Source organism: Aquarana catesbeiana, linkage group LG02 (genome assembly GCF_042186555.1).
Source record: "Aquarana catesbeiana isolate 2022-GZ linkage group LG02, ASM4218655v1, whole genome shotgun sequence".
Lineage (NCBI taxonomy): Eukaryota > Metazoa > Chordata > Amphibia > Anura > Ranidae > Aquarana > Aquarana catesbeiana.
In genome coordinates, this window is record NC_133325.1 from 555,786,425 (window position 1) to 555,812,164 (window position 25,740).

The window sequence follows — 25,740 nt, forward strand, 5'->3', positions numbered from 1 at the left end:
ATTTTTGGGGCCCTGTATCTCGGGGCCACTTGGTGCTAGAAACCCCAGCTTTGGATATTTTATGGTGCTAGTTCCACTGGGTTTGCACACCAAATTTGGGGTTCTTAGCACTAAGTGGCCCCAAATTCGGTCAACTGTGTCCATCTGCAGCAATGTCATTTTGGTACCCTTTGGGTTCAGAGACCCCAAATTTTGGCTGCAGCTAGGGGGCATCTAGGATCCCTTAACTACCTAGTTTGAAGTTTGGGGAACCTATGGCTGCAAATGGGCACAGTGAGGCATGCAAATGGGCACAGTGAGGCTGCAAATAGGCATTGTTGACCCTCTTTTCCACTTACAGTAGCTGTGCATTTCTTACCCTCGTCTTATGCTCAGGTCAATAAGTTTTTCCCATTTTTTTGTGGTAAATTAGGGCCTCGACTTATACTCGGAACGACTTATACTCGAGTATATACAGTACTTTTTCACTTTTACTAAGATTTTTTTTTTAATTTTCCAATATAACAAGAGAAATAAGGCAGTACAGAAATTAAATGTACACTTAAATATCAGTACACTTCGTGCATTTATAGCTCCCCAAATGAAAAACGAGAGCTGCAACAATCTAACAGTGTAACAGAACACGGATAAGACAGGACTTACAGGACATCAATTTGTGAGAATAAGTCGAGCGCCTAAGACATAAGGGTCATTTGTTTGCATATTTGTTCATACGGAGCCTACAGGAGCTCAACAATGAGAGAGGGAAGCACATAAGGCAGGCAGCAGGGAAAATAGAGAATGAAAGAGAGAGGGAGGGGAAATAGAGAAGGGAAGAGAGACGGGTACCACAGGGGTTTTTCAGCTGTACCACATAGAACCTCTACAATTCTTAAAATCCGGAGGTCATTTGAGAAGGCGGGAAATGGTCTATCCAGGGTTGCCAAGTCCGTTGGAATTTACCATACTTATCCTCAGGGATCACCGTCAATCTTTTGTTAATGAGCATACCATGAACCCGGTTCTTAACCTCTTCAAAGCTAAGAAGTGGTGTCTTCCATGATACGCTATAGTTTGCTTCGTCGCCAGGAAAATATGATTGATTAGGGTGCGTTCCCAGCGGGTAGCATCAGCAATAGTTTTATGTAAAAGTGCCTCCCATGGGTCTCTCCATAAATTCACAGGGAGAATCGTATCGACCAATGTTTACACCCTAATCCATAACCTCCGGACAGGTCCACCATATATGTTTCATATCGCCCTAATCTGGGCAACCTTGGAAACAGTTGGCCGGATACGATTGTAGACATTTTGCGATCCTGGCTGGGGTAAAATACCAATGAGACATAACTTTAAAAGAGTTTTCAAGAACCAGGACATTACGAGAAGATTTAAACTGGGCCTCCCACATTTTGCGCCAGTCGCCTGGCTGTGGATCAGAACCAAAGTATTTTATCCATTTGTCACAGTACATAGGGATTTGTGGTCTAGTATTGTTCAATATAAAGGATTCATATATACTTAATTTGTACTTTCCAAATGATAATATTTGGATTTGTTTTTAATAAATACTTTTACCAGATGTGCTATCACTCTGATTTACTAGAGTAGCATGAAGCTTGTAGCTGGGCACCATGTACATCCATTGAGCCCCAGGCTCCTGCCTAGGTTGTGTTGTGGATAGCTTGATTCTGATAGCCATTCACTGCTTCACTGAATTGTTAGCATAATATACTAGCTTATTGAATAACAAGTGGTGGCGCCAAAAAAAAAAAAATATTATTATTATTTTTATAGAAATAAATATAAAGAAACTGTGAGTACAGCTGCCCCTTTTCAAGTGAAACAGATCCACCTTCCAAAATAGTTATAATAATAAAAGTCTGGCACTAACTCAAATCACATAAATCAATAAAATTCAGTATACAGCTATATATGTTCATTCAGTCCAAAAAGAATGTTCCACAGTAAAAAGTGGAAGAAAAGGAGAATGTCCTTTAAGAAAAATCCAATCACTGTCGTAGAAGAAGATATATGCACTAGCAATAGTTTTAACTGTGCTCCACCATCACTTGTGTGTGAGAAATGCAAACTCACCAGATATCTAAATTAAACAAGCCTTGTAACAACCAGATTCCTTGGGTGTCCCTGTATATCTGAAGAGGATGGGCAACTTGGAGGACAGAGTTTTTAGTACCAGGCTGGCTTTACATGTTGGTGCTGACTTACAGCACATTAAAATGTAAGTATGCACTTGTTATTTATATGCTGGGACTTTTAAAGTTGCAATAAACTTGTTGTGCTAAGATATTTACTTTGCTTGTTCCGAGCTTCTTTGGTATATGAAAATAAGGAGATTTATCCTGAGCTTAGACCCATCCTCTTCAGATATACAGGGACACCCAAGGAATCTGATTGTTACAAGGCTTGTTTAATTTAGATATCTGGTGAGTTTGCATTTTCTTACACATGAGTGATGGTGGAGCAGAGTTAAAATGATTATTTGCTACTGCACATATCTTCTTCTACCACGGTTATTGGATTTGTCTTGAGGACGTTCTCATTTTTTTCACTTTTTACTGTGGAACATTATTTTTGGACTGAATGAACAGATATAGTTGTATACTGATTTTTATTGATTTATGTCATTTGAGTTATCACCAGACTTTTATTCTTATAACTATATTATACTAGCTTGTGTTTTGTATTCTGAATTATATGGATTTGAGTTTTGCCTATATACCTTGGTTTCTGTCTTGCATCCTTGGTAGATTTGTATTTTTCTGCCTTGTTCATTGTCCTATTTAAACTTTTTACAGCTTGTGTTGCTTGTCTGAGTTATGCACTTGTCAGTTTGTGAGTTTCCCTAGTTCTTCCTTGCGCCTTGTCCTGTTTCTTGTGCGGATCTTCTTCCTTGCACCTTGTCCTGTTTGTTGTGCGGATCTTCTTCCTTGCACCTTGTCCTGTTTGTTGTGCGGATCTTCTTCCTTGCACCTTGTCCTGTTTCTTGTGCGGATCTTCTTCCTTGCACCTTGTCCTGTTTGTTGTGCAGATCTTCTTCCTTGCGCCTTGTTCTGTTTGTTGTGCCTGTCTTGTGTGACATATACCTATGCTAGTTTCTTCTGCCATCTTGCTGATGTGTTTTTCTTTCTGTCTTTGCTTTGCTACTCCTTCTTAGTTTAAAGTTTATTATTTGCCTAGCTATTAGTCAGATATTTTTTTCCAAGTCATCTTCCAGGATGGCTTACAGAGAGAGCCCCTCCCACCTAGCACAGGAAACACATGATCCACATTATAAAAGTACCACACATGCATTAGCCCCTCAGTATTTGTATTTCCTCCAGCCAGGCAGGAGCTCTAAACAATGTTTGTTATTTTTTTGTCCGGCCTTCGTGCTAGGTGGCAGGGGCCTTTCAGCGTCCATACCCAATGTAACGGGGGCAGTACTCCTGGGGTATGAGTCAGCTTGGGCCACCCATAGACCTGAAAAAATGGTCTGGGGTGAACGTAAGGGACCCCACACCTCCTTAAATAGGGGCCTGGATAAGAAGATGGCGCCAAAGGCTTCCAGGAGCAGCATAGAGATGCCAGGATCCATGGAATCAGGTCTGGAGGGGCCATCGGTTGAATCAAGCCCTAAGGTAAGAAAATAGGGGGCAGGCTGCTCCTTTCCTTTTCTTATCCTCCTCTGGTGAGGGCACAGGGGGCGTTTTTTCCAGAGCCTATTTTGTTTATGCTTATGGTGGACAGGTGTCGCACACACTAGCACAGGCTCTGGTGGTGGGTACTTTAAAGATTCTTAGATTAGACTTGTGTTATCCACTGGGTGTTTTGATAATTGATATTTACTTCAGTGGAAGTAATGTGCTGGTGTCTGATTCATTGCAGGACACAGCCATGAGCCCAAAGATAGCAAAACATAGACACCCAGAAAAAGGTGCCCAATGTGCCCCAGGAAAATGCCTTATGGTTGGAAGAAAATGCATGTCAGGACTGTATAGATAAACTCATCAAGGGAGAGACCGGACCTGTCCTCAAGGGTTTTACGGACTCAATGAAGAAGGTGATTAAACAGATTTTACAGTCCTTTAAACCCAGAGAGCAGGAAGCTCTTGCTGAACCTATCCCCTGTACTTCTGGCACCAGTACTGGGAGTACTGTAGGAGCTGGAGGAGAGCTCAGATTCAGCCTCAGATCCTGAGGAAGGGGAGCTTAATGAGGAAAAACCCGGCAAGGTCAAAAGATTTCTTTTTCCTTCAGGGGAAACAGAGGAGTTGTTAAAGGCTATTTACGACACCCTGGTGCTGGAAGAACCAGAAAACCAGGAGTTGTTTGTACATGACCTTTTATATGCAGGCCTTCAGCCTAAGCAGACCAGAACCTTTCCGGTGCATACGTCCCCAAAAGAGACAGTACTTCAAGAATGGAAGAATCTGGAGAAGATAGTCTTCTTCCCTAAGAATCTGAAGAGAAAATTTCCCTTCAAGGAGGAGGATACAAAGTTGTGGGAAAAGTGTCCCAGGCTAGATGCTTCCCTATCTAAAGTTTCAAAAGGCTCAGAGCTCTCCTTTGAGGAAACAGGCAACTTAAAGGAGCCAATGGATAGAGAGGCGGAAGGGTATTTAAAGAAAGCGTGCTCCACTAACTTTAAAACAGCCCTAGCCACTACATGCGTGGCTCGTACGCTTGATTTGTGGCTAAAGCAGCTCCGCATTCTTCTGGAGTCAGACACTCCCAGCGAAGAGATTTTGGATGCTTTGCCAACTCTAAGTAAGGCAGTAGCCTATATAGCAGATGTGTCCACGGAGTCTGTAAAGTTCTCGGCCAGGTCTACAGCATTGATTAATGAAGCCAGGAGGGCTATTTGGCTGAAGTCCTGGGGAGGTGACACAGTGTCAAAAACCAAGCTCTGTTCTCTCCCCTTTTTATGGAAACTTGCTCTTCGATAAAGAGCTAGAATCTGTTCTAGAGAGGTCGGCCAATAAAAAGAAGGGGTTTCCTTTTCCCAAAAAACAACAACAAAAAATGAATTTTCGTCAATTCCAGAGTTCAGGAGGAAGGAACCATTAGGGGGATGGACGGCAGCGTGACAAGAGCTTTGCAGCTACGCAAGACCAGAAAAGAGGGTGGCAGTACAGGAGGGGAAGGGGCAGAGGTGGCTTCCTTTTCAAACCCTCCCAGCCTAAAAACCCTTCCTAGTGAATCAGTCGGCCATGTGGGAGGAAGGTTGGGATCATTCCTCTGACAGTGGCAGGCCATTTCCAGTAACAGCTTTATCCTGGATCTGATCAAGTCAGGGTACAGGATAGAGCTAGTGGGCTGGCCCCCTCAAAAATTTCACCCAACAATTCTCCCAAAAGACGTGGAAAAATCAACAGCCATGTCTTCCCTCCTACGGATTATGCTGGAGGAGAAGGTAATAAGCTTTATCCCCTGAACTATAAGAAAAGGGATGTTTTATACGTTTTTCTGATAAAAAAGCCATCAGGAAAATTCTGACTCATTTTGAACCTAAAGCAAGTGAACATGTTTGTAAAGTACAAACGCTTCAAAATAGTGTCAATATACACCACCAAAGATTTGTTAACCCCTGGGGTCTTCATGGTCTCATTAGACCTAAGAGACGCCTATCTTCATGTTCTCATTTGAAAGGTGTCCAAGCAGTATCTCAGGTTTGCAGTGAAAAATGGGTTCAAGACCCTCTATTTTCAGTTCAATGCTCTGCCCTTTGGATTGGCGTCAGCACCACGCATCTTCAAGAAGATTCTGGCAGAAGTTCTGTGGACCGTGAGATCGGAGAGGATTCACATAGTTCCCTGTCTGGACGACCTGCTGATCTTTGCAGACTCAGCAGACGAAGTGAAACAGAACCTGAGCAGAACTATCAGACACCTTCAGCAGCTGGGGTGGCTGGTAAATCAGGAGAAGTCACAGTTAGTACTTACTCAAAGTATAGTATTCCTAGGATACTTAACCGGTTCAATACAGGGTATTTTCACCCCCTTCCTTCCCAGACCAATTTTTAGTTTTCAGCGCTGTTGCACTTTAAACGACAATTTCTTTTGGTGGTATTTGATCACCTCTGCGTTTTTATTTTTTGCGCTATAAACAAAAGAAGAGCGACAATTTTGAAAAAAACACAATATTTTTAACTTTTTGCTATAATAAATATCCCAATTTAAAAAAAAAAAAAAAAAGTTTTCCTCAGTTTCGGCCGATACGTATTCTTCTACATATTTTTGGTTAAAAAAATGGCAATAAGCGTATATTGATTGGTTTGCGCAAAAGTTATAGCGTCTACAAGATACGGGATAGATTTATGGCATTTTAAAAAAATATATATTTATTTATTTTTTTACTAGTAATAGCGGCGATCGCGATTTTTTTTCGTGACTGCGACATTATGACTGACACATCGGACACTTTTGACACATTTTTGGGACCATTCACATTTATACAGCGGTCAATGTTATAAAATTGCATTGATTACTGTATAAATGTGACAGGCAGGGAAGGGGTTAACCACTAGGGGGAGACGAGGGGTTAAATGTTTCCTAGGGGAGTGATTATAACTGTAGGGGGAGGGGACTCACAAGGGGAGGAGACCAATCGGTGTTCCTCTGTACTGGGAACACAGATCGGTCTCCTCTCAATTGATAGGACGTGGATCTGTGTGTTTACACACACAGATCCACGGTCTGGCCCGGTTAACGGGCAATCGCGGGTGCCCGGCGGACATCGCGGCCGCCGGGCACACGCACCGGGTCCCGAGCAACGTGCGCGCCCCTAGAGGGCCGGGAAGCCCAGGCCGTCATATGACGTCCACCCATAATGGGAGATCCCATCTGTGGACGTCATTTTACTATGGCCGGGTAGTGAAGTGGTTAATAGACTCGTCTACATCCAAAATTTTTCTGATGAAAGAAAAAGTGACCACAATAGTTGCAGAGGTGAGCAGCCTCTGCGCATGTACAGAGATCTCAATTCAAGGTATAATGAGGGTCCTTGGTTTGATCAGCAGGCATCCCAGGAGTCCAGTGGGCCCAATTCCATACTCGAGCACTTCAGGTGTTCATGCTGGAATCTCTTTAGATGCAAACAGAGATCTTGCAGGAAGTAAAACTCTCAATCAAGTGGTGGTTGATCCCCGCAAATCTCTCTGCAGGTCGACTTCGGTCCCAACACAACCCTCTGATGGCTACAACAGACGACAGCAGTCAGGGGTGGGGAGCCCACTCAGGCGCACAGATGGCCCAAGGGGTCTGGAACTGGCAGGAAGCCACCCTTTCCTCCAATGCAAGGGAGCTGAGAGCAGTTCTAAAGGCTCTAGTAGCCTTTGGCTTGATTCTGAGGGGAAGACACGCGCAGGTCCTTTCGGACAATATTACCACTGTAAGCTACATCAACAAGCAGGGAGGTACGAGAGTGGCAGGCCTTATGAGGATAGCAGAAGAAATCCTTCAATGGGCGGAGGCAAATCTTCTATCCCTGTCTTCATTTCCCCTAAAAGGGGAATTAAACACTCTGGTGCAGGGAGGTTCTGTCTCAGACAGAATGGTGGTTGAATCGAACAGTGTTCAAACAGATGTGGGTAGTCCCACAGATAGACCTTTGTGCTACAAGGCAGAACAGGCAGGTGGAACAATTTTTCTCCCTCCAGAGAGACCATCTCAGGCTGAGCCTAGATGCCCTATCTCAATCCTGGGAAGCAAGCCTGGTGTATGCGTTTCCACCTTTTGTCCTCATTCCAAAGATCATACAGAAGATAAGAGTGTCGAGCACGAAGGTTATCCTGATCGCACCATTCTGGCCAAGGAGGTCTTGGTTTTCAGGACTACTAAAACTCAGCATCACGGAGCCTTGGAGACTGCCTTACAGGACAAACCTCATATATCAGGGAGAGGTGAATCACCCAGAAGTGAGCTCTCTTTCTCTGACGGCCTGGCTACTGAGAGGGAGCTCTTAGAGCGCAGAGGGTTATCAGCAAAAGTAATCAATACTATCCTTAGCAGCCAGAAGCCGTCCACTAACGCAATTTACAATAAAATCTGAAAAAAATTTGGGGCCTGGCACATGCTCAACAACAGAGTGTGTCAGGAGCCATGATCCCGGTGGTCCTAGATTTCCTCCAAGCTGGAGCAGATCGAAATCTTGCAGTCAGTACCCTCAAGATGCAGGTATCGGCTCTGTCTAGCTTTTAAAATCAAAGGCTGGCAGAAGAGCCCTTGATGAAGAGATTTCTTACATCAATTAGCCGTAAGCGGGTCCCCAAGTCAAGGAGGTTCCCTTCCTGGGACTTATCCATGGTGTTGAAAAGTCTTTGTAAAACACCGTTTGAGCCACTAGAGGAACTACCCATAAAGCTCTTAACCTTGAAAACAGTGATTTTAGTTGCCCTAGTCTCCACTAAGAGGGTTAGTGAGATACAGGCGCTCTCAATGGCTGAGCCCTTCTGCATCATTTTGCAAGACAAAATGATCCTCTCTCTGGACCCGGCATTTCTCCCCAAAGTACCGTCTAACTTCCATAGATCGGAAGAGATCGTTAAACCTTCGTTTTGTGGAGATCCTAAAAATGACAAGGAGGCTGCGTTTAATAAAATAGAAGTCAGGAGATGCTTTATTGCCTTCATAGAGCGCACCAAGGAATGGCGATGTTCCACCAGCTTGTTTGTGTTGTTTGCAGGTTCAAACAAGGGTAAAAGGGCATCTAAAAATACCATTGCAAGGTGGATGAAGTCAGCCATCTCAGAGGCCTACAAAGCAGCATCCTTGACACCACCGTTAGGAATAAATGGTAATTCCACAAGAGCGGTTTCCACTTCTTGAGCTGAAAGGGCAGGAGCATCTCCCCTCCAGATTTGCAAGGCCGCAACCTGATCCAGGTTCCAGACTTTCGTAAAGCATTACAGAATGGACCTGCTTCCCAGCTAAGACCAGTCTTTCGGCAGGAAAGTGCTGCAGGCTGTGGTCCTGCCCTGATCAGATAGTCCTATTTTGTCCTCTCTGTAAGCGGTCCTGAAAGATGACTTGGAAAAACAGTGTTAACTACTTTTTCCAGGAATCTTCCAGGACGGCATCAGTTCCCTCCCTTCTTTGTTGGTGGATTAGCAATGTAAAGCATAAAATAAAGCTACGCTAATGTGAGGGTTTAATGATTGCCTATTCTGAAGCCTTCGTTTATTTGTTAACCACTTCAGAAGAATTTACCCCCTTCCTGACTAGAGCACTTTTTGCGAATCAGCACTGCTTCGCTTTAACTGACAATTGCGCAGACCGTGCAATGTTGTACCCAAACAAAATTGATGTCCTTTTTTTTTCACAAATAGAGTTTTCTTTTGGTGTTATTTGATCCCCTCTTCGGTTTTTATTGTTTTGTGCTATGAACAAAAGAATAGCGACAATTTTGAAAAAAACGCATTATTTTTTACTTTTTGCTATAATAAATATCCCCCCCCAAAAATATATAAAAAAAATTTTTTTTCCTCAGTTTAGGGTGATATGTATTCTACATATTTTTGGTTAAAAAAAAATTGCAATAAGCGTATATTGATTGGTTTGTGCAAAAATTATAGCTTCTACAAAATAGGGGATAGATGTATGGCATTTTTATTATTAATTTTTTTTTATTAGTAATGGCGGCGATCTGCAATTTTTATAGGGACTGCGACATTATGGCGGACATATCAGACATTTTTTACACTATTTTGGGACCATTGTCATTTATACAGCGATCGATGCTAACTGTTAGAGGGCTGGGCTTCAACACACAGGACAGTGATCACAGCACTCGATGAGAGAGAGCTGTGATCACTGTCCTGTCACTAGGCAGAACGGGGAAATGCTTTGTTTACAAAAGCATCTCCCCATTCTTCCTCTCCGTGACACGATCGCGGGCACCGGGCGGACATCGAGTCCGCGAGACCCGCGGTCACGGAGACCGCGGGGGGCGTGCGCGCTCGCCTCTGGCGACATGCTCGCAACACTGCTTCTTAAAGGGGATGTACCTGTATGCCCTTTTGCCTGCCAGTGCCATTCTGCCGACGTAAATCGGTGTGCGCTGGTCGGCAAGCGGTTAATACTGAGGTGCTAATGCATGTGTGGTACTTTTATAATGTGGATAATTTGTTTCCTGTGCTAGGTGGGAGGAGCCTATCTCTCTGTAAGCAGTCCTGGAAGTTTCCTGTAAAAAGTAGTTAACAGGAAATAACACTGTTTTTTCCTAGTTCTCTTGTGTGCCTCTGTCTGCTTTTTTATTTCCATTATCCTTATGTGTTCCAGTCCGTAATCCAGTAGCCTTTAACATAGCTTAATTCCAAGTCAATCATTCAGTTATATGCCTTTTGCCTTGGTGACTTGCTTTCTCTTAGCAACATATGGAGCTACTCTGTGACCCTTCTTGCCCAGGTTTAGGAGAGGGTTTGATGTGTGGTAAGTCCTGGGGCTATCTGTAGGCATGGGAATGTGGTACCTGTACATTAAAAGGATGTGGAGTCCATGGATCCCTTCCTGGTCTATTTGCTCGGTGTCCAGTCTTCTGCTTTTTTCAGTTATTTAGCACTGATATAATGTCAGATCTTTAATACTGTGTTTGATGTGATTTTGTCGAACATTAGTTATTTAGATGTTTTATATATTATTATACTGTTATATAGGCCTCAAAAAGGGCACTATGGCAGTATGATTTTCAGTTGCATCTCCAAATTATAGATGCTGCTATTCCTTACTGCACATGAAAATACTGACTGTCTTACTGACCCTTTTTCTTCAGTACTTTAAGTCACTGACCTGAAGTCAGTATGCAGATGAAGACTTCAGACTTTTATCTGGCTAAACTCATCTGCATGCCTGTCCTGGGTCACTGACTCTGAAAGTTGTGGCAGCAATGGGTCAGCATAACAACTAAGAAACAGGAATTTTCAAAAGGAGTTTGGCAATGAGCTGCAAATTTCTGTGATGGCAAATGTATGCTTTATTATTGCTTATGTATCACCAAACTCTTAGATCCCATACTGGTGAGCCTGTGTACATTGTATACAGATGTGTTTAAATTGAGACGATGGGCCCGCATTCCTGCTGTTATAGGGTAAGTGTAAAGTCCTTACACTGCTAGTGTTTGCTTGACACCCTGTGTGTGTGTGTGTAAACATAGCTGTTTGCCATATTTGTATTCACTCCTTTACCCCTTTTGTTGTCTTGTCCCCTCTAACAGTGCACGAGGCTATATACATGCTCAATAGTGCCCTATATTCTGCTTCATTGCACATGCCCTCTTCCCACATTTGGACACATTGGTCTTCAGTCATATGCACAGCTGTGGACTGAAGCTTTAACTATCAGTACTGCTTCCAGCAGCCTGAGATGCTGTTTCTTTTTGATTGCCAGGGTCAGGTTCATAGAAAAAATTCAGAGCAAAGAAAACATAGAAAGCTTTAAGCCTCATGCACACTGGATGTTATATAAAAAAAAGCCTGTAGCATTAGCTGTAGAAAGCTATAGCTGTACAATGAGTAAGGGTTTTTGCAATAGAATTTTTCAGCATTTTTGTATCGTTTTTTTAGCTGTTGCATTTTTTTGTGTTTTTTTTTTTTTTTTTTGGGCAAAACTATACTCCCACAAAAGTTGATGACTCAAAAACACTGACAAAGGCTAAACAGACACGTTTTTTAGTGTTTTTAAGCGTGCTTAAGTTTTTATTGGAGTTAGAGCATTTTTACAGCTGAAAAACTCCCAAAGCCTCATGCACACTGGACGTTTTTACAGCTGCTGTTTTCGGCTTCAGACGTTTTTTTTCTGCAGCCAGTAAACTCCCCAGCATTTTATTCTATGTGTCCATGCACACATAGGCTATTATCAGCTTTTTTGGCAGGTGCGTTTTCTGGCTGGAAAAAACTCCAGAACTAGTGGGTTTTAAGAGGAGTTTTTCAGCTGTAAAAACGCTCTAACTCTGATAAAAGCTGAAAAACGCTAAACAGCGTTTATCAGCCATAAGCTTTTTTGGTAGTATAGTTTTGCTAAAAAAACGCTAAAAAATGCTGAAAAACTCTCCTGCAAAAAGGCTAAAAAACTCATTCTACACCTACAACATTCTACAGCTAATGCTACATGAGGTGTAAGTGCGGATTCTAATAGGTGCACTCTCCGAGATCGCATGTGATTTGCACCGCACCGCAGTGCAAATCACATGCGATGTCCGTGGGATGGGATTTCAGCCATACAGATAGTATCGCTGAATTTGCATCGCATTCAGACCAAACTCGCACAGGATCCTTTTTTTGGTCTGCACCAGAATCGGTTCGCATTGGTGTTTACACCCATGCGATCTGATTCATGTCCAAACTGTCAGTTCGCAGTGCAATATGCGAGCTGAAATGGTGGTGTCATTAACATTGTATTGACACTCCCAGCAGTTCGCATATGGCAGTGTGAACTGCTGTGCGAGTGGGGTGAGATGCGGGAGCCCGCAGTGGATTAGCAGTGTTCCCAAATCGCACCTATATAAACCGGCACTAAAACCCACTTGTTCTGGGTTTTTTTTTCAACCAGAAAACACCCCTACCAAAAACGCTTATAACAGCCTATGTGTGTATGGACACACAGGATAACATGCTGGGGAGTTTACTGGCTGCAGAAAGAAACACCTGAAGCCAAAAACAGCAGCTGTAAAATCGTCCAGTGTGCATGAGACCTAAATTCCGATCGTGTGTGGGCTTATTCTTTCTAAAATTCTGATGGACCTAGAACATGTTTCAAACCTTTCCGATGAAATCAGTTCCTATCGGTAAAGCTGCTCATCTGTATGCTATTCCGACGGACCAAAAACAACGCAAGGGCAGCTATTGGTTACTGGCTATTGAACTTCCTTTTTCTAGTCCGTCGTACGTTATCGCATTATAAACGATCGGACTTTAGTGTGATCGTGTGTAGGCAAGTCCTTTTCAGGGGAACTCTGTCAGAAAGACTGTCGGAATCTATTCTGACGGAAAGTCCGGTCGTGTGTACGCCGCATTACAGTCTGCTATAATTAAATACTGTACCTGCAAATTCCTCTTGTGATACCTGTTACTATTCACATGTACACTGCTGTTTTATATCAATAAACATTCCTTCTGTTAAATAAAAAAAAACAGTACAGTTTACAGTGCTAATTTCAAGTACAAAAACTCACAGGCAAGCTAAAAGACTTATAAGGCTCCATTCACACCATGGCATTCTGTCGCCGCGATTTTGCCCACGATTCGGAAACGCCGCAAATTGCAGGATGCCCTTGCAATCCCCGTTACTTTGAATGGCACCAAATCGCAGCGTGATTCTGCCGCAAACAGAATTGCAGGATGCACAACCCTCAAAAGAAGTTCTTGTACTTTATTTGGGCGTCGGGCAAGAATTGAGGGTGATTCACACCGCGATTTGGTGCCATTCAGAGTAACAGAGATCGCAGGGGTGTCCCGTGATTTGCAGCCAATAGCTTTCATCTCTTTATTTATTCTGAGCATGCGTGGCACTTTGTCCGTCGGATTTGTGTACACACGATCGGAATTTCCGACAACGGATTTTGTTGTCGGAAAATTTTATAGCCTGCTCTCAAACTTTGTGTGTCGGAAAATACGATGGAAAATGTGTGATGGAGCCTACACACGGTCGGAATTTCCGACAACAAGGTCCTATCACACATTTTCCGTCGGAAAATCCAATCGTGTGTACGGGGCATAAGTCCGTTTATTGACATTTTCACTCTTTTTTTAGGGAAAGTACTAATGTACCTCTGTACTCATTCTTTTGGGAGTGGATGGATATTTGGGCCTCCTTTTTCTAAAGGGGCTTCCCGATTTCTGTAAGCCTCCCTCTCACAAACCTACATCCTTTTTGGGGATCAAACGTGGGAAGAGGCTTTTTGTCCCCAACACTTGGACATGATACTTTCATGGTACCCTTCCAGTGTTGAAAGGCATGTGGCCTGGCACAGTAGAGAATGGAAGGATGGAGGGGGAGGGAGTGCATTAGGGATGAGCCGAACACCCCCCTGTTCGGTTCCCACCAGAACTTGTGAACAGGCAAAAAATTTGTTCAAACACACGAACACCGTTAAAGTCTATGGGACACGAACATGAATAATCAAAAGTGCTAATTTTAAACTCTTATATGCAAGTTATTGTCATAAAAAGTGTTTGGGGACCTGGGTCCTGCCCCAGGGGACATGGATCAGTGCAAAAAAAGTTTTAAAGACGGACGTTTTTTCGGGTGCAGTGATTTTAATAATGCTTAAAGTGAAACAATAAAAGTGTAATATTCCTTTCAATTTTGTACCCGGGGGCGTCTATAGTATGCCTGTAAAGGGGCGCATGTTTCTCGTGTTTAGAACAGTCTGACAGCAAAATGACATTTCAAAGGAAAAAAAATCATTTAAAACTACTTGCAGCTATTAATGAATTGCCAGTCCGACAATACACATAAAAGTTCATTGATAAAAACGGCATGGGAATTCCCCACAGGGGAACCCCGAACCAAAATTAAAAAAAAAAAAAAGACGTGGAGGTCCCCCTAAATGCCATACCAGGATCTTCACGTCTGGTATGGATATTAAGACACACCATGGCATTCTGTCGCCGCGATTTTGCCCACGATTCGGAAACGCCGCAAATTGCAGGATGCCCTTGCGATCCCCGTTACTTTGAATGGCACCAAATCGCAGCGTGATTCTGCCGCAAACAGAATTGCAGGATGCACAACCCTCAAAAGAAGTTCTTGTACTTTATTTGGGCGTCGGGCAAGAATTGAGGGTGATTCACACCGCGATTTGGTGCCATTCAAAGTAACAGAGATCGCAAGGGTGTCCCGTGATTTGCAGTGTTTTTGCATCGCGGCAGAATCGCGGCAATTCTGCCCGCAGAACGGAACGCCATGGTGTCAATGGAGCCTAAAAAGATTTGGGATAAAATAATGCGACTTAATATGAACTTTGTCCACTTGATTTCTGTTTTATGTGTATTGTGTTATTTATTTACATGCTTTTCTATAAACCTAAGTTTAACAGTAGTTTAAAAACCACAAGATGATCACTGCTAAGCGAATGTATCCACAGGGTCCACCACTCACTAAACAGCATTACCCAGTGTTCCTCATACTCGTTCTGTGAAGCACTGTCGTTCTTAAAATTGACCCATCAATAAGGGAAAATACCAGCACGTACAAATCAAACTATTATATTAAATAGGTAAAAAATACATAGCTTTGGAGCTCTTGCATGTGACCCAGACTGTAGGCAAAGATTACATGGCCTCTAGTAACCAGGAGCACTTGGGTTGTTTTATATTAATAAAAGCTGCAAAGAGTCTATTGCTTTCAGATAGATACTGTCTGGTAGACTTCCAGTGAGAAAAAGTAAGGAACAACTACTTTGCAGCACTACCGTGCAGAAAGCAGAGTCTGTATTTGTAATAAGCCAAAATTACTTTCACATTGTCCCAGAAGGTTGCAAGCGTGGAGGAGGGCAAACTTTCACTCACGTTGTCTAGCAGGTGCCTCTGAAAACTAGGTACACGCTCCTAAAAAAAAATATATGTTATTGACCTTTTGGGTGGAGTTCCACTTAAAGTGGGAGTCCGGCGACCAATCTTTTTTTTTTTTTTTTTTAGGTCATTGAGACACTTTGCTAATCCCAAAATAATACTCACAGTTTGGGTGTAATATTTCCGCCTCTGTCTGTTTTCGTACTGAAGAATAACTTTAAAAATGTGATGCTGGCTGTTTCCATCTTGCTTGTGGGCATGTGAAGCCCACAAGCATTGATTTCCTGGATGCGGTGAATGCTGTTCATTCACAGCTTGTTCACAAGCATGATCATTGTTCCCGCACTGAATCTTGGGAAGCCTGACACTAAGCTCCCAGGAGACAGTGCGGCGCCGGGGAAAGGCCATAAACACACCTACTCCCATGGAAGGAGAGACAGGAAGTGCCACAATAAAGTACAATATAAAGGTAATTACAGTGATAAAAAAAATTTTCCTGCGCCATTTGAACATCTATGCAATCAACTGAAGGGGGTAAGATTAAGTTAAAAATTTGAGTGGAACTCCGCTTTAAATTTTTCACAGCGTTATGCCCCGTACACACGGTCGGACTTTGTTCGGACATTCCGACAACAAAATCCTAGGATTTTTTCCGACGGATGTTGGCTCAAACTTGTCTTGCATACACACGGTCACACAAAGTTGTCGGAAAATCGTTCTAAACGCGGTGACGTAAAACACGTACGTCGGGACTATAAACGGGGCAGTGGCCAATAGCTTTCATCTCTTTATTTATTCTGAGCATGCGTGGCACTTTGTCCGTCGGATTTGTGTACACACGATCGGAATTTCCGACAACGGATTTTGTTGTCGGAAAATTTTATAGCAAGCTCTCAAACTTTGTGTGTCGGAAAATACGATGGAAAATGTGTGATGGAGCCCACACACGGTCGGAATTTCCGACAACAAGGTCCTATCACACATTTTCCGTCGGAAAATCCAATCGTGTGTACGGGGCATAAGTCCGTTTATTGACATTTTCACTCTTTTTTTAGGGAAAGTACTAATGTACCTCTGTACTCATTCTTTTGGGAGTGGATGGATATTTGGGCCTCCTTTTTCTAAAGGGGCTTCCCGATTTCTGTAAGCCTCCCTCTCACAAACCTACATCCTTTTTGGGGATCAAACGTGGGAAGAGGCTTTTTGTCCCCAACACTTGGACATGATACTTTCATGGTACCCTTCCAGTGTTGAAAGGCATGTGGCCTGGCACAGTAGAGAATGGAAGGATGGAGGGGGAGGGAGTGCATTAGGGATGAGCCGAACACCCCCCTGTTCGGTTCCCACCAGAACTTGTGAACAGGCAAAAAATTTGTTCAAACACACGAACACCGTTAAAGTCTATGGGACACGAACATGAATAATCAAAAGTGCTAATTTTAAACTCTTATATGCAAGTTATTGTCATAAAAAGTGTTTGGGGACCTGGGTCCTGCCCCAGGGGACATGGATCAGTGCAAAAAAAGTTTTAAAGACGGACGTTTTTTCGGGTGCAGTGATTTTAATAATGCTTAAAGTGAAACAATAAAAGTGTAATATTCCTTTCAATTTAGTACCCGGGGGCGTCTATAGTATGCCTGTAAAGGGGCGCATGTTTCTCGTGTTTAGAACAGTCTGACAGCAAAATGACATTTCAAAGGAAAAAAAATCATTTAAAACTACTTGCAGCTATTAATGAATTGCCAGTCCGACAATACACATAAAAGTTCATTGATAAAAACTGCATGGGAATTCCCCACAGGGGAACCCCGAACCAAAATTAAAAAAAAGACGTGGAGGTCCCCCTAAATGCCATACCAGGATCTTCACGTCTGGTATGGATATTAAGGGGAACCCCGGCCAAAATTTTAAAAAATGGCGTGGGGTCCCCCTCAAAATCTATACCGGACCCTTATCCAATTACGCAACCTGGCAGGCCGCAGGAAAAGAGGGGGGGCGAGAGAGCGCCCCCCCCCCTCCTGAACCGTACCAGACCACATGCCCTCAACATTGGGAGGGTGCTTTGGGGTAGCCCCCCAAAACACCTTGTCCCCATGTTGATGAGGACAAGGGCCTAATCCCCACAACCCTTGCCTGGTGGTTGTGGGGGTCTGTGGGCGGGGGGCTTATCGGAATCTGGAAGCCCCCTTTAACAAGGGGACCTCAGATCCCGGCCCTCCCCCCCTGTGTGAAATGGTAAGGGGTATACAAGCACCCCTACCATTTTACAAAAAACTGTCAAAAATGTTAAAAATGACAAGAGACAGTTTTAGACAATTCCTTTATTGAAATGCTTCTTCTTTCTTCTATCTTCTATCTTCCTTCGGTTTCTTCCTCCATCTTCTTCTTCTTCTGGTTCTTCCTCCGGTGTTCTCGTCCGGCATCTTCCTCCGTGCCGTCTTCTTCCCATCTTCTCCTCGGGCCGCTCCGCATACATGATGGCATGATGGGAGGCTCCCGCTGTGTGACGCTTCTCTTCTGACGGTTCTTAAATAACGGGGGGGTGGGGCCACCAGGTGACCCCGCCCCTCTGACGCACAGGGACTTGACGGGGACTTCCCTGTGGCATTCCCCGTGATGTCAGAGGGGGCGGGTCACCAGTTACATAACCCCGCCCCTTCTGACGTCACGGGGAATGCCACAGGGAAGTCCCCGTCAAGTCCCCGTGTGTCAGAGGGGGCGGGGTCACCTGGTGGCCCCGCCCCCCGATATTTAAGAACCGTCAGAAGAGGAGAAGCGTCACACATTGGGAGCCTCCCATCATGCCATCATGTATGCGGAGTGGCCTGAGGAGAAGAAGGGAAGAAGACACCGCTGAGGAAGATGCCGGACGAGAACACCGGAGGAAGAACCAGAAGAAGAAGAAGATGGAGGAAGAAACTGAAGGAAGATAGAAGATAGAAGAAAGAAGAAAGAAGAAGCATTTAAAAAAAGGAATTGTCAAAAACTGTCTCTTGTCATTTTTAACATTTTTGACAGTTTTTTTGTGAAATGGTAGGCCCTTACCATTTCACACAGGGGGAGGGCCAGGATCTGGGGGTCCCCTTGTTAAAGGGGGCTTCCAGATTCCGATAAGCCCCCCGCCCGCAGACCCCCACAACCACCGGGCAAGGGTTGTGGGGATGAGGCCCTTGTCCCCATCAACATGGGGACAAGGTGTTTTGGGGGGCTACCCCAAAGCACCCTCCCAATGTTGAGGGCATGTGGCCTGGTACGGTTCAGGAAGGGGGGCCACTCTCTCGTCCCCCCTCTTTTCCTGCGGCCTGCCAGGTTGCATGCTCGGATAAAGGTCTGGTATGGATTTTTGGGGGGACCTCACTCCATTTTTTTTTTAAATTTTGGCGCGGGGTTCCCCTTAAAATCCATACCAGACCTAAAGGGTCTGGTATAGATTTTGAGGGGGACCCCACGCCATTTTTTTTGTTTTTTAATTTTGGCGGGGGTTCCCCTTAATATCCATACCAGACCTGAAGGGCCTGGTATGGAATTTAGGGGGACCCCCACATAATTTTTTTTTTTTAACAATGAACTTTCATGTGTATTGCCGGACCGGCAATTCATTAATAGCCGCGAGTAGTTTTAAATGACTTTTTTATCCTTTGAAATGTCATTTTGCTGTCAGACTGTTCTAAACATGGGAAACATGCGCCCCTTTACAGGCATACTATAGACCCCCCCAGGTAAGAAATTCAAAGGAATATTACACTTTTATTGTTTCACTTTAAGCATTATTAAAATCACTGCTCCCGAAAAAATGGCAGTTTTTAAAACTGTTTTTTGCATTGATCCATGTCCCCTGGGGCAGGACCCAGGTCCCCAAACACTTTTTATGACAATACCATGCATATAAGCCTTTAAAATTAGCACTTTTGATTTCTCCCATAGACTTTTAAAGGGTGTTCCGCGGCTTTCGAATTTGCCACGAACACCCCAAATTGTTCGCTGTTCGGCGAACTGGCGAACAGCTGATGTTCGAGTCGAACATGAGTTCGGCTCGAACTCAAAGCTGATCCCTAGAGTGCATGCTTGCTGCCATCCCTTTTCCTGGCCACTCAGGCCACATGCCTAGATAAGGGCCTAGTTTAAATTTTAAGGGGATCCCCATAATTTTTTCCATTTTTAAAGAAGACAAGGCACAGTACGAAAAAAAATGAATAAGAGGGTTCAATCCCCACTTTGAGCTTTTTTTTTTTTTACATTGATACGTGCCCTATGGCAGTTTCCAGCTCTCTATGACCTTTTTCCAACAATAATCTGCCTTTTAGTCTTGAAAAAGGGCAGAAAGAATAGTTTTGCCTCAACTAGACTTTAATAGGGTTCAGTGCTAAGGTCAGTGTTTACGGACTTCCAATGCGTTCACCAAACCTCACATGAACCAAACCCGGCCCAGTCATCCATAATAATTTACAGGCACCTTTACAAATAGGCCCGGATGAGCTCAGTGGCTGCGACAGGTGAGAGAGAGAGCACACTGCGCATATACTGCCCTCTGGAAATGGATGGCGCTCCCTCCTATAGTGATAGGAGGCACTTGCTATTGCGAGGTTGGTCCATAGGTACATTACCAGAGAAGAGGCATGGATGGTTGAAGTGTGACTGCATAGTTTTTTTTGTTTTGTTTTTTTAAAGTGAAATAATGGTTTAAAATATAATGTGATTAATAATAATGTAATGTTTCCACAAGGTATATTGTAACTAACCACCTTAGTGCTTGAACATTTTATTGCTTATCTGGGCATATTTTAACTACTCTACATGGTTTGAGCATAACTCAAGGATAAATAAATTAGAAAAGAAGTATCACTACATTGTAAAAATCTGAATTTAAAGGGAGTCAAGAAGCACTTGGTCCCGTTCTGACCCATGACAACTTACAACTACCCCCACCCCCATCCTTCCTCACTGCTGTCTGACCACATTGGAAGTTATACAGACTATACTGCTACAGTCAAGACTGGCAGGGCTGTTGTGTAGCTGTTGCTTGTAAACAAAGGCTGCCCAATCTGTGTCAGAAGTTCCCTGAGGTGCATCCACGCAACAGAGGATGGCGAACATTTACAGGCGGTGGCTGAGTACACAGCCCTGCCAGTGCTGTGGCAGTATAATTTGTATCATCCCTTTGTCAGCTTCCTCTGGGGGAATTTCAAGAAATGATTCTGCCACAGCAGAGGAGAGATGCATTAAGTCAGCAAAGGAGAAGGGCAGTGACTACAGTGCTGGTGGTAACTTCCTAACAGGAACACCCACAAGTTGGGCTGCTGCTCAGGGTGGAGCTACATCCAGCACCAACAGGATATGAAACACACAACAGGGCCACAGAGCAAAATAAGATTAAGCATATAGAGCTTGGTCCCTTGGTGATTCATTTTAGATTTTAGTAGTGGTAGGTCTTCCATAAATTCAGGTTTTCTTTTTTTTTTTTTTTTGGTCTTAAATGCTGTCCCTGCCTCCATTGAGGAGATTCACTTAGCCTTTTTATTTCCTTGTGACCATTCTCACCTGGACTGAATGTTTTAAATTGTCATCAAAAATAGAGGGTAAATATTTGAATGGCGCACACTTGTTCTGGTTATAACTGTCTAATGCCCTGTACACACGATTGGAAATTCCGCCAGCAAAAGTCCGATGTGAGCTTTTGGTCGGAAATTCGGACCATGTGTATGCTCCATCGGACTTTTGCTGGCGGAATTTCCGCCAGCAAAAGATTGAGAGCAGGTTCTCTATTTTTCGGACGGAAAAAGTTCCTATCAGAAATTCTGATCGTCTGTAGCAATTCCGACATGCAAAATTCCTACGCATGCTCGGAAACAATTCGACGCATGCTTGGAAGCATTGAACTTCATTTTCTCGGCTTGTCGTAGTGTTGTACGTCACCGCATTCTTGACGGTCGAAAGTTCAGAGAACTTTTGTGTGACCGTGTGTATGCAAGGCAAGCTTGAGCGGAATTCCGTCGGAAAAACCATCCAAGGTCGTGGACAGGGCATAAGAAGGATTTTCCATCATTTTGAAGAGATTTCCTCTCCCTTCTTGTTGTGTTGGTGGGATAAGAATTGAATTAAATGAGTTGTAAAGGCAGAAGGTTTTTTATCTTAGGGGGTGCTGGCCCCCCAGCACCCCCTAATTACTTACCTGAACCCCATCTCTCTTCAGCAATGTCCACAAATGTCTAAGCCATCCAAGACACTCTTCCTGAATTGGCTGAGACACAGCAAATGTGTTATTGACTCCCACGGCTGTCAATCAAAATCAGTCAGTCAATCAGGGGGGAGGAGGCGGGGCCCGGACTCCATGTCCTAATGGACACATGGAGCTGTGACTCAGCTCCAGTGCCCCCTTAGGAAGCTGCTTATTGTGGGGGCACTCGCTAAGAGGGAGGGGCCAGGAGCAGCAAAGAGGGACCCGAGAAGAGGAGGATTTGGGCTGCTCTGTGCAAAACCAATCTTCACAGAGGCGGTAAGTATAACATGTTTGTTATTTTTAAAAAACAAGACTTTACAATCACGTTAATGCCCCCCATCAGGAGATGACAAAATTTACTGACAGGGGTTTTAGGCACAGTCTATTTAAATAAAAGAAAAAAAATACTGTATTGGCATTGGATATTCTTTAATGTAGAAATTATAATGTTGATTTTCCAGTTCATGAGCCAGAAAGTAAGGAGTCTTGGAACATATACCTCCACTGACTGCAATTGAAAAGGCTGTGAAAAGTTAGCAATGGCTTTTGGCTCCTAGTGTTTGTCCTGGCCTGTTGTCACTATAATATTTCTTGGCATTTAGCTGTTGTGCATTGTGTCTGGCCATAAGGTAGTCTGCAATGTGTCTGTAACTACAAACCGTTGTGGCTGGGCATATCATACAGTAACTATTCTCTATTCTGCACCGGGCTTGTGCTAACTGGACACATGCTAAAAATAGGACCAAAAAGAAAAAAACCTTTTTTACTAGATATGAATGCTATGTAGAATTCATAAGTTGCATCATCTTTATTAATTACTAGAAAACTATAATGCAACTTATCGTAGATGCTTTAGTGCTAAACCCATGAAATGTCTGGTACTAGTCAGTGGAGATGAAGCAAGTTAGATAGTGGCGGTGTTGTGGTGTTTAAGTCTCTGGCAGGGAAGGAGTTAATTATTCTGGAGGAGTGTCCCCATCTTGTGCAGGGTGTGGAAAGGGTTAGTAATCTCTTGGCTGTGTTCCTTGGTGACAGCTGGAGGTGCAGAGCATTTCACATCTGTGTTCTCTATAGCCATGTGCAGGGTCCCTTCTCTAGCTGTCTCTTAGCCTACTCCCCCCTACCACTGCGCTACGAACAATGAACAGAAAGATTCTGACAGAGCTGCATGGGGGACACAGAAAGGTATACCGTGACCAGACACACCCCTCTGTTTGTATGAATGGACATAGTACATAGCTGTTGCGTGTTGTCTATATAGATTTAAAAATATTCACCAGGATACCTTTTCATGGTCTATTCATGATCATTTGATATACTTTCATTATGAAGATTTTTAGCACCATTTTTGTTCCTTTGTCTTTCTGTATCAGTTGCCAGAATAGAGCGTGTGACTGAACCTCATTATGCTTATGTAGGAGAGGGTTGCACTGTATCTGTCATTGTTTCTGCAGTCAATGTAATGCATTCATGTAGTGTTCTGAGGGCGGGGGTCCTGCGGAGGGAGGGACAGAGCAGTTGACATGTTAATGATTTAAATGAAAATACAGTGCCTCATGTATATATGTTCCCTTTTTTTATGTATTACTGTTTAACTTAAATATAATGTACAGGTGCTTATGTTCTTATGTTGTACCTGTATTTTGAGACCCACAAAGGGGCTCTGGTATGTCCAAGTGTTGAAAATCAAAGACGATAGCGGCTCATCGACTCCTATTATCATTATGTATTTTAGCAAACCATTTTACCCCAAAAGAACTCTTGAAATCATTTTCAGTTCTGAGGGAACACCTGCTTAAATAATTCTTCGGAAGTCAGTGGGAAAAATGCCCTTTTTATTGGAGCTTAGTAAAAAAAAAAAAGAATACCCCCCTCACAATGGTGGTCAGATTGCCCTCCTCACAAACTGCAAAAAAGATTATTGGTGCCATTCTGTTGGTTTTGCCGAGTGGGGTTTGACCCAGAAGAACAATGCACGCACCTTCAGAGGTCAATAAGCCACAACTTGTGGAACCCTTAGCAACCTCTGGAGGAACTGTAGGGCTCCACAGAACCCAAGGTTGAGAATGGCTGATGGACACGTACAGATATGCATTCCAGTACCAAGCTGGCTTAAGGAGGTGGGGGTGATGGATAAGCCTAATATAAGGTGCATGCAGTCAGTCCCATTAAGACTATGGGGTTGATATATTACACTGGAGAGTGCAAATACTGGCACAGCTGTGCATGGTAGCCAGTCAGATTCTAACTTCAGCTTGTTCAATAAAGCTTTGACCAAAAAAAAAAAACTGAAAGCTGATTGGTTTCTTTGCAGATCTGCACCAGATTTTTCACTCTCCAGTTTTAGTAAATCAACCTCTACAGTGGAGAAAATATTTATTTGATCCACTGCATATTTTGTAAGTTTGCCCACTTACAAAGATATGAAGGGTCTGTAAGTTCTTTTATCATAGGTGTATTTTAAACAATAGAGACAGAAAATCAACCAAAAATCCAGAAAAAAAGCTTATGATACAAATGTTAGAAATTGAGTTGCAGTTCAGTGAGTAAAATAAGAAATTTGATCCCCAAGCAAAACATTAGCACTTAGTAGAGAAACCCTTGTTGGCAAGCACAGAGGTAAGACATTTCTTGTAGTTGGTTACCAGGTTTGCACACATCTCAGGAGGGATTTTGGTCCACTCTTCTTTACAGATCTTCTCTTAATCCTTATGGTTTCTTGGCTGTCGCTTAGCAACTCGAAGTTTCAGCTTCCTCCATAAATTTTCTATAGGATTAAGGTCTGCAGACTGGCTAGGCCACTCCATGACCTTGATGTGCTTCTTCTTGAACCACTCCTTTGTTGCCTTGGCGGTATGTTCTAGGTCATTGTCATGCTGGAAGACCCATCCATGACCCATGTTGAGTGTTCTGGCTGAGGGAAGAAGGTTCTCATCCAAGATTTTACAATACATGGCCCTGCCCATTGGCCCCTCAATGTGTCAAAGTCGGCCTGTACCTTTAACAGAGAAACAACCCCAAAGCATAATGTTTCCATCTCTGTGCTTAACTGTAGGGATGTGTTCTTAGGGTCATAGTCATAATTTGTCTTCCCCAAACACGGCAAGTTAATGCCAAAGAGCTAAATTTTGGTCTCATCTGACCACAGTACTTTCCCCCAATCCTTTTCTGAATCATTTAGATGTTCATTGGCAAACTTTATATGGGCCTGTATATGTGCCTTCTTGAGAAGGAGGACCTTGCGGGTGCTGCAGGATTACAATCCATGGCGGTGTATTGTCTTGGTTTGCATGGTGACTGTGGTCCCAACTGCTTTGAGATCATTCACAAGCTTCTCCCACGTAGTTCTGGGCTGATCCAACACTTTTCTCATGATCATCCTTACCCCATGATGCAAAATCTTGCATGGAGCTCCAGACCAAGGGTGATTGATGGTTATTTTGTATTTCTTGTTTTTGCGAATAATCGCTCCAACAGTTGTCTCCTTCTCACCAAGCTTTTTGCTGATGATCTTGTAGCCCATTCCAGCCTTGTGCAGGTCTACAATCTTGTTCCTGACGTCCTTTGACAGCTCTTTGGTCTTGCCCATGATGGTGAGGTTTGAATGGAAGAAAGAGATTCTGTGGACAGGTGTCTTTTATACACGTAACAAGTTGTCGTTAGGAGCACATTCTTGATTTCACAGGACTAATCTTTGTACCACGTGAGCACATACAGTAGCCAGCCTGTGGGAGCCAGAATTATTCTTGGTTGGTAGGGGATCAAATACTTATTTTACTCACTGAACTGCAACTCAGTTTATAACATTTGTATCATGTGTTTTTTTTTAGGATTTCTGGTTGAAATTGTCTCTATCGTTTAAAATACAACTATGATAAAAATTATAGACCCTTCATTTCTTTGTAAGTGGGCAAACTTACAAAATCTGCAGGGGATCAAATAATTATTTTCTCCACTGTATATATTGACTGTGATGGCTAAGAAAGTAGGCCTTCAGAGTAAGGCCTCATGCACAATGGGATTTTAGCCTCTGTGC

General features: G+C 43.4%; 1 protein-coding gene across 10 annotated transcripts in view; it reads left to right on the forward strand.

Annotated features, from left to right (window-relative positions):
• NAV1 (neuron navigator 1) overlaps positions 1 to 25,740 on the forward strand; it is a 289,382-nt gene that overhangs the window by 103,200 nt on the left and 160,442 nt on the right. Inside the window, exon 1 of one of the 10 annotated variants that reach the window (XM_073615991.1) lies at positions 22,695 to 22,889. The exons of the other annotated variants lie outside the window; for them this stretch is intronic. Coding sequence (XP_073472092.1) covers positions 22,873 to 22,889 — 17 coding nt within the window. The 5' untranslated portion in view covers positions 22,695 to 22,872. Of the gene's footprint in view, positions 1 to 22,694; positions 22,890 to 25,740 lie in introns of those variants that run through there. 10 annotated transcript variants of the gene reach the window in all.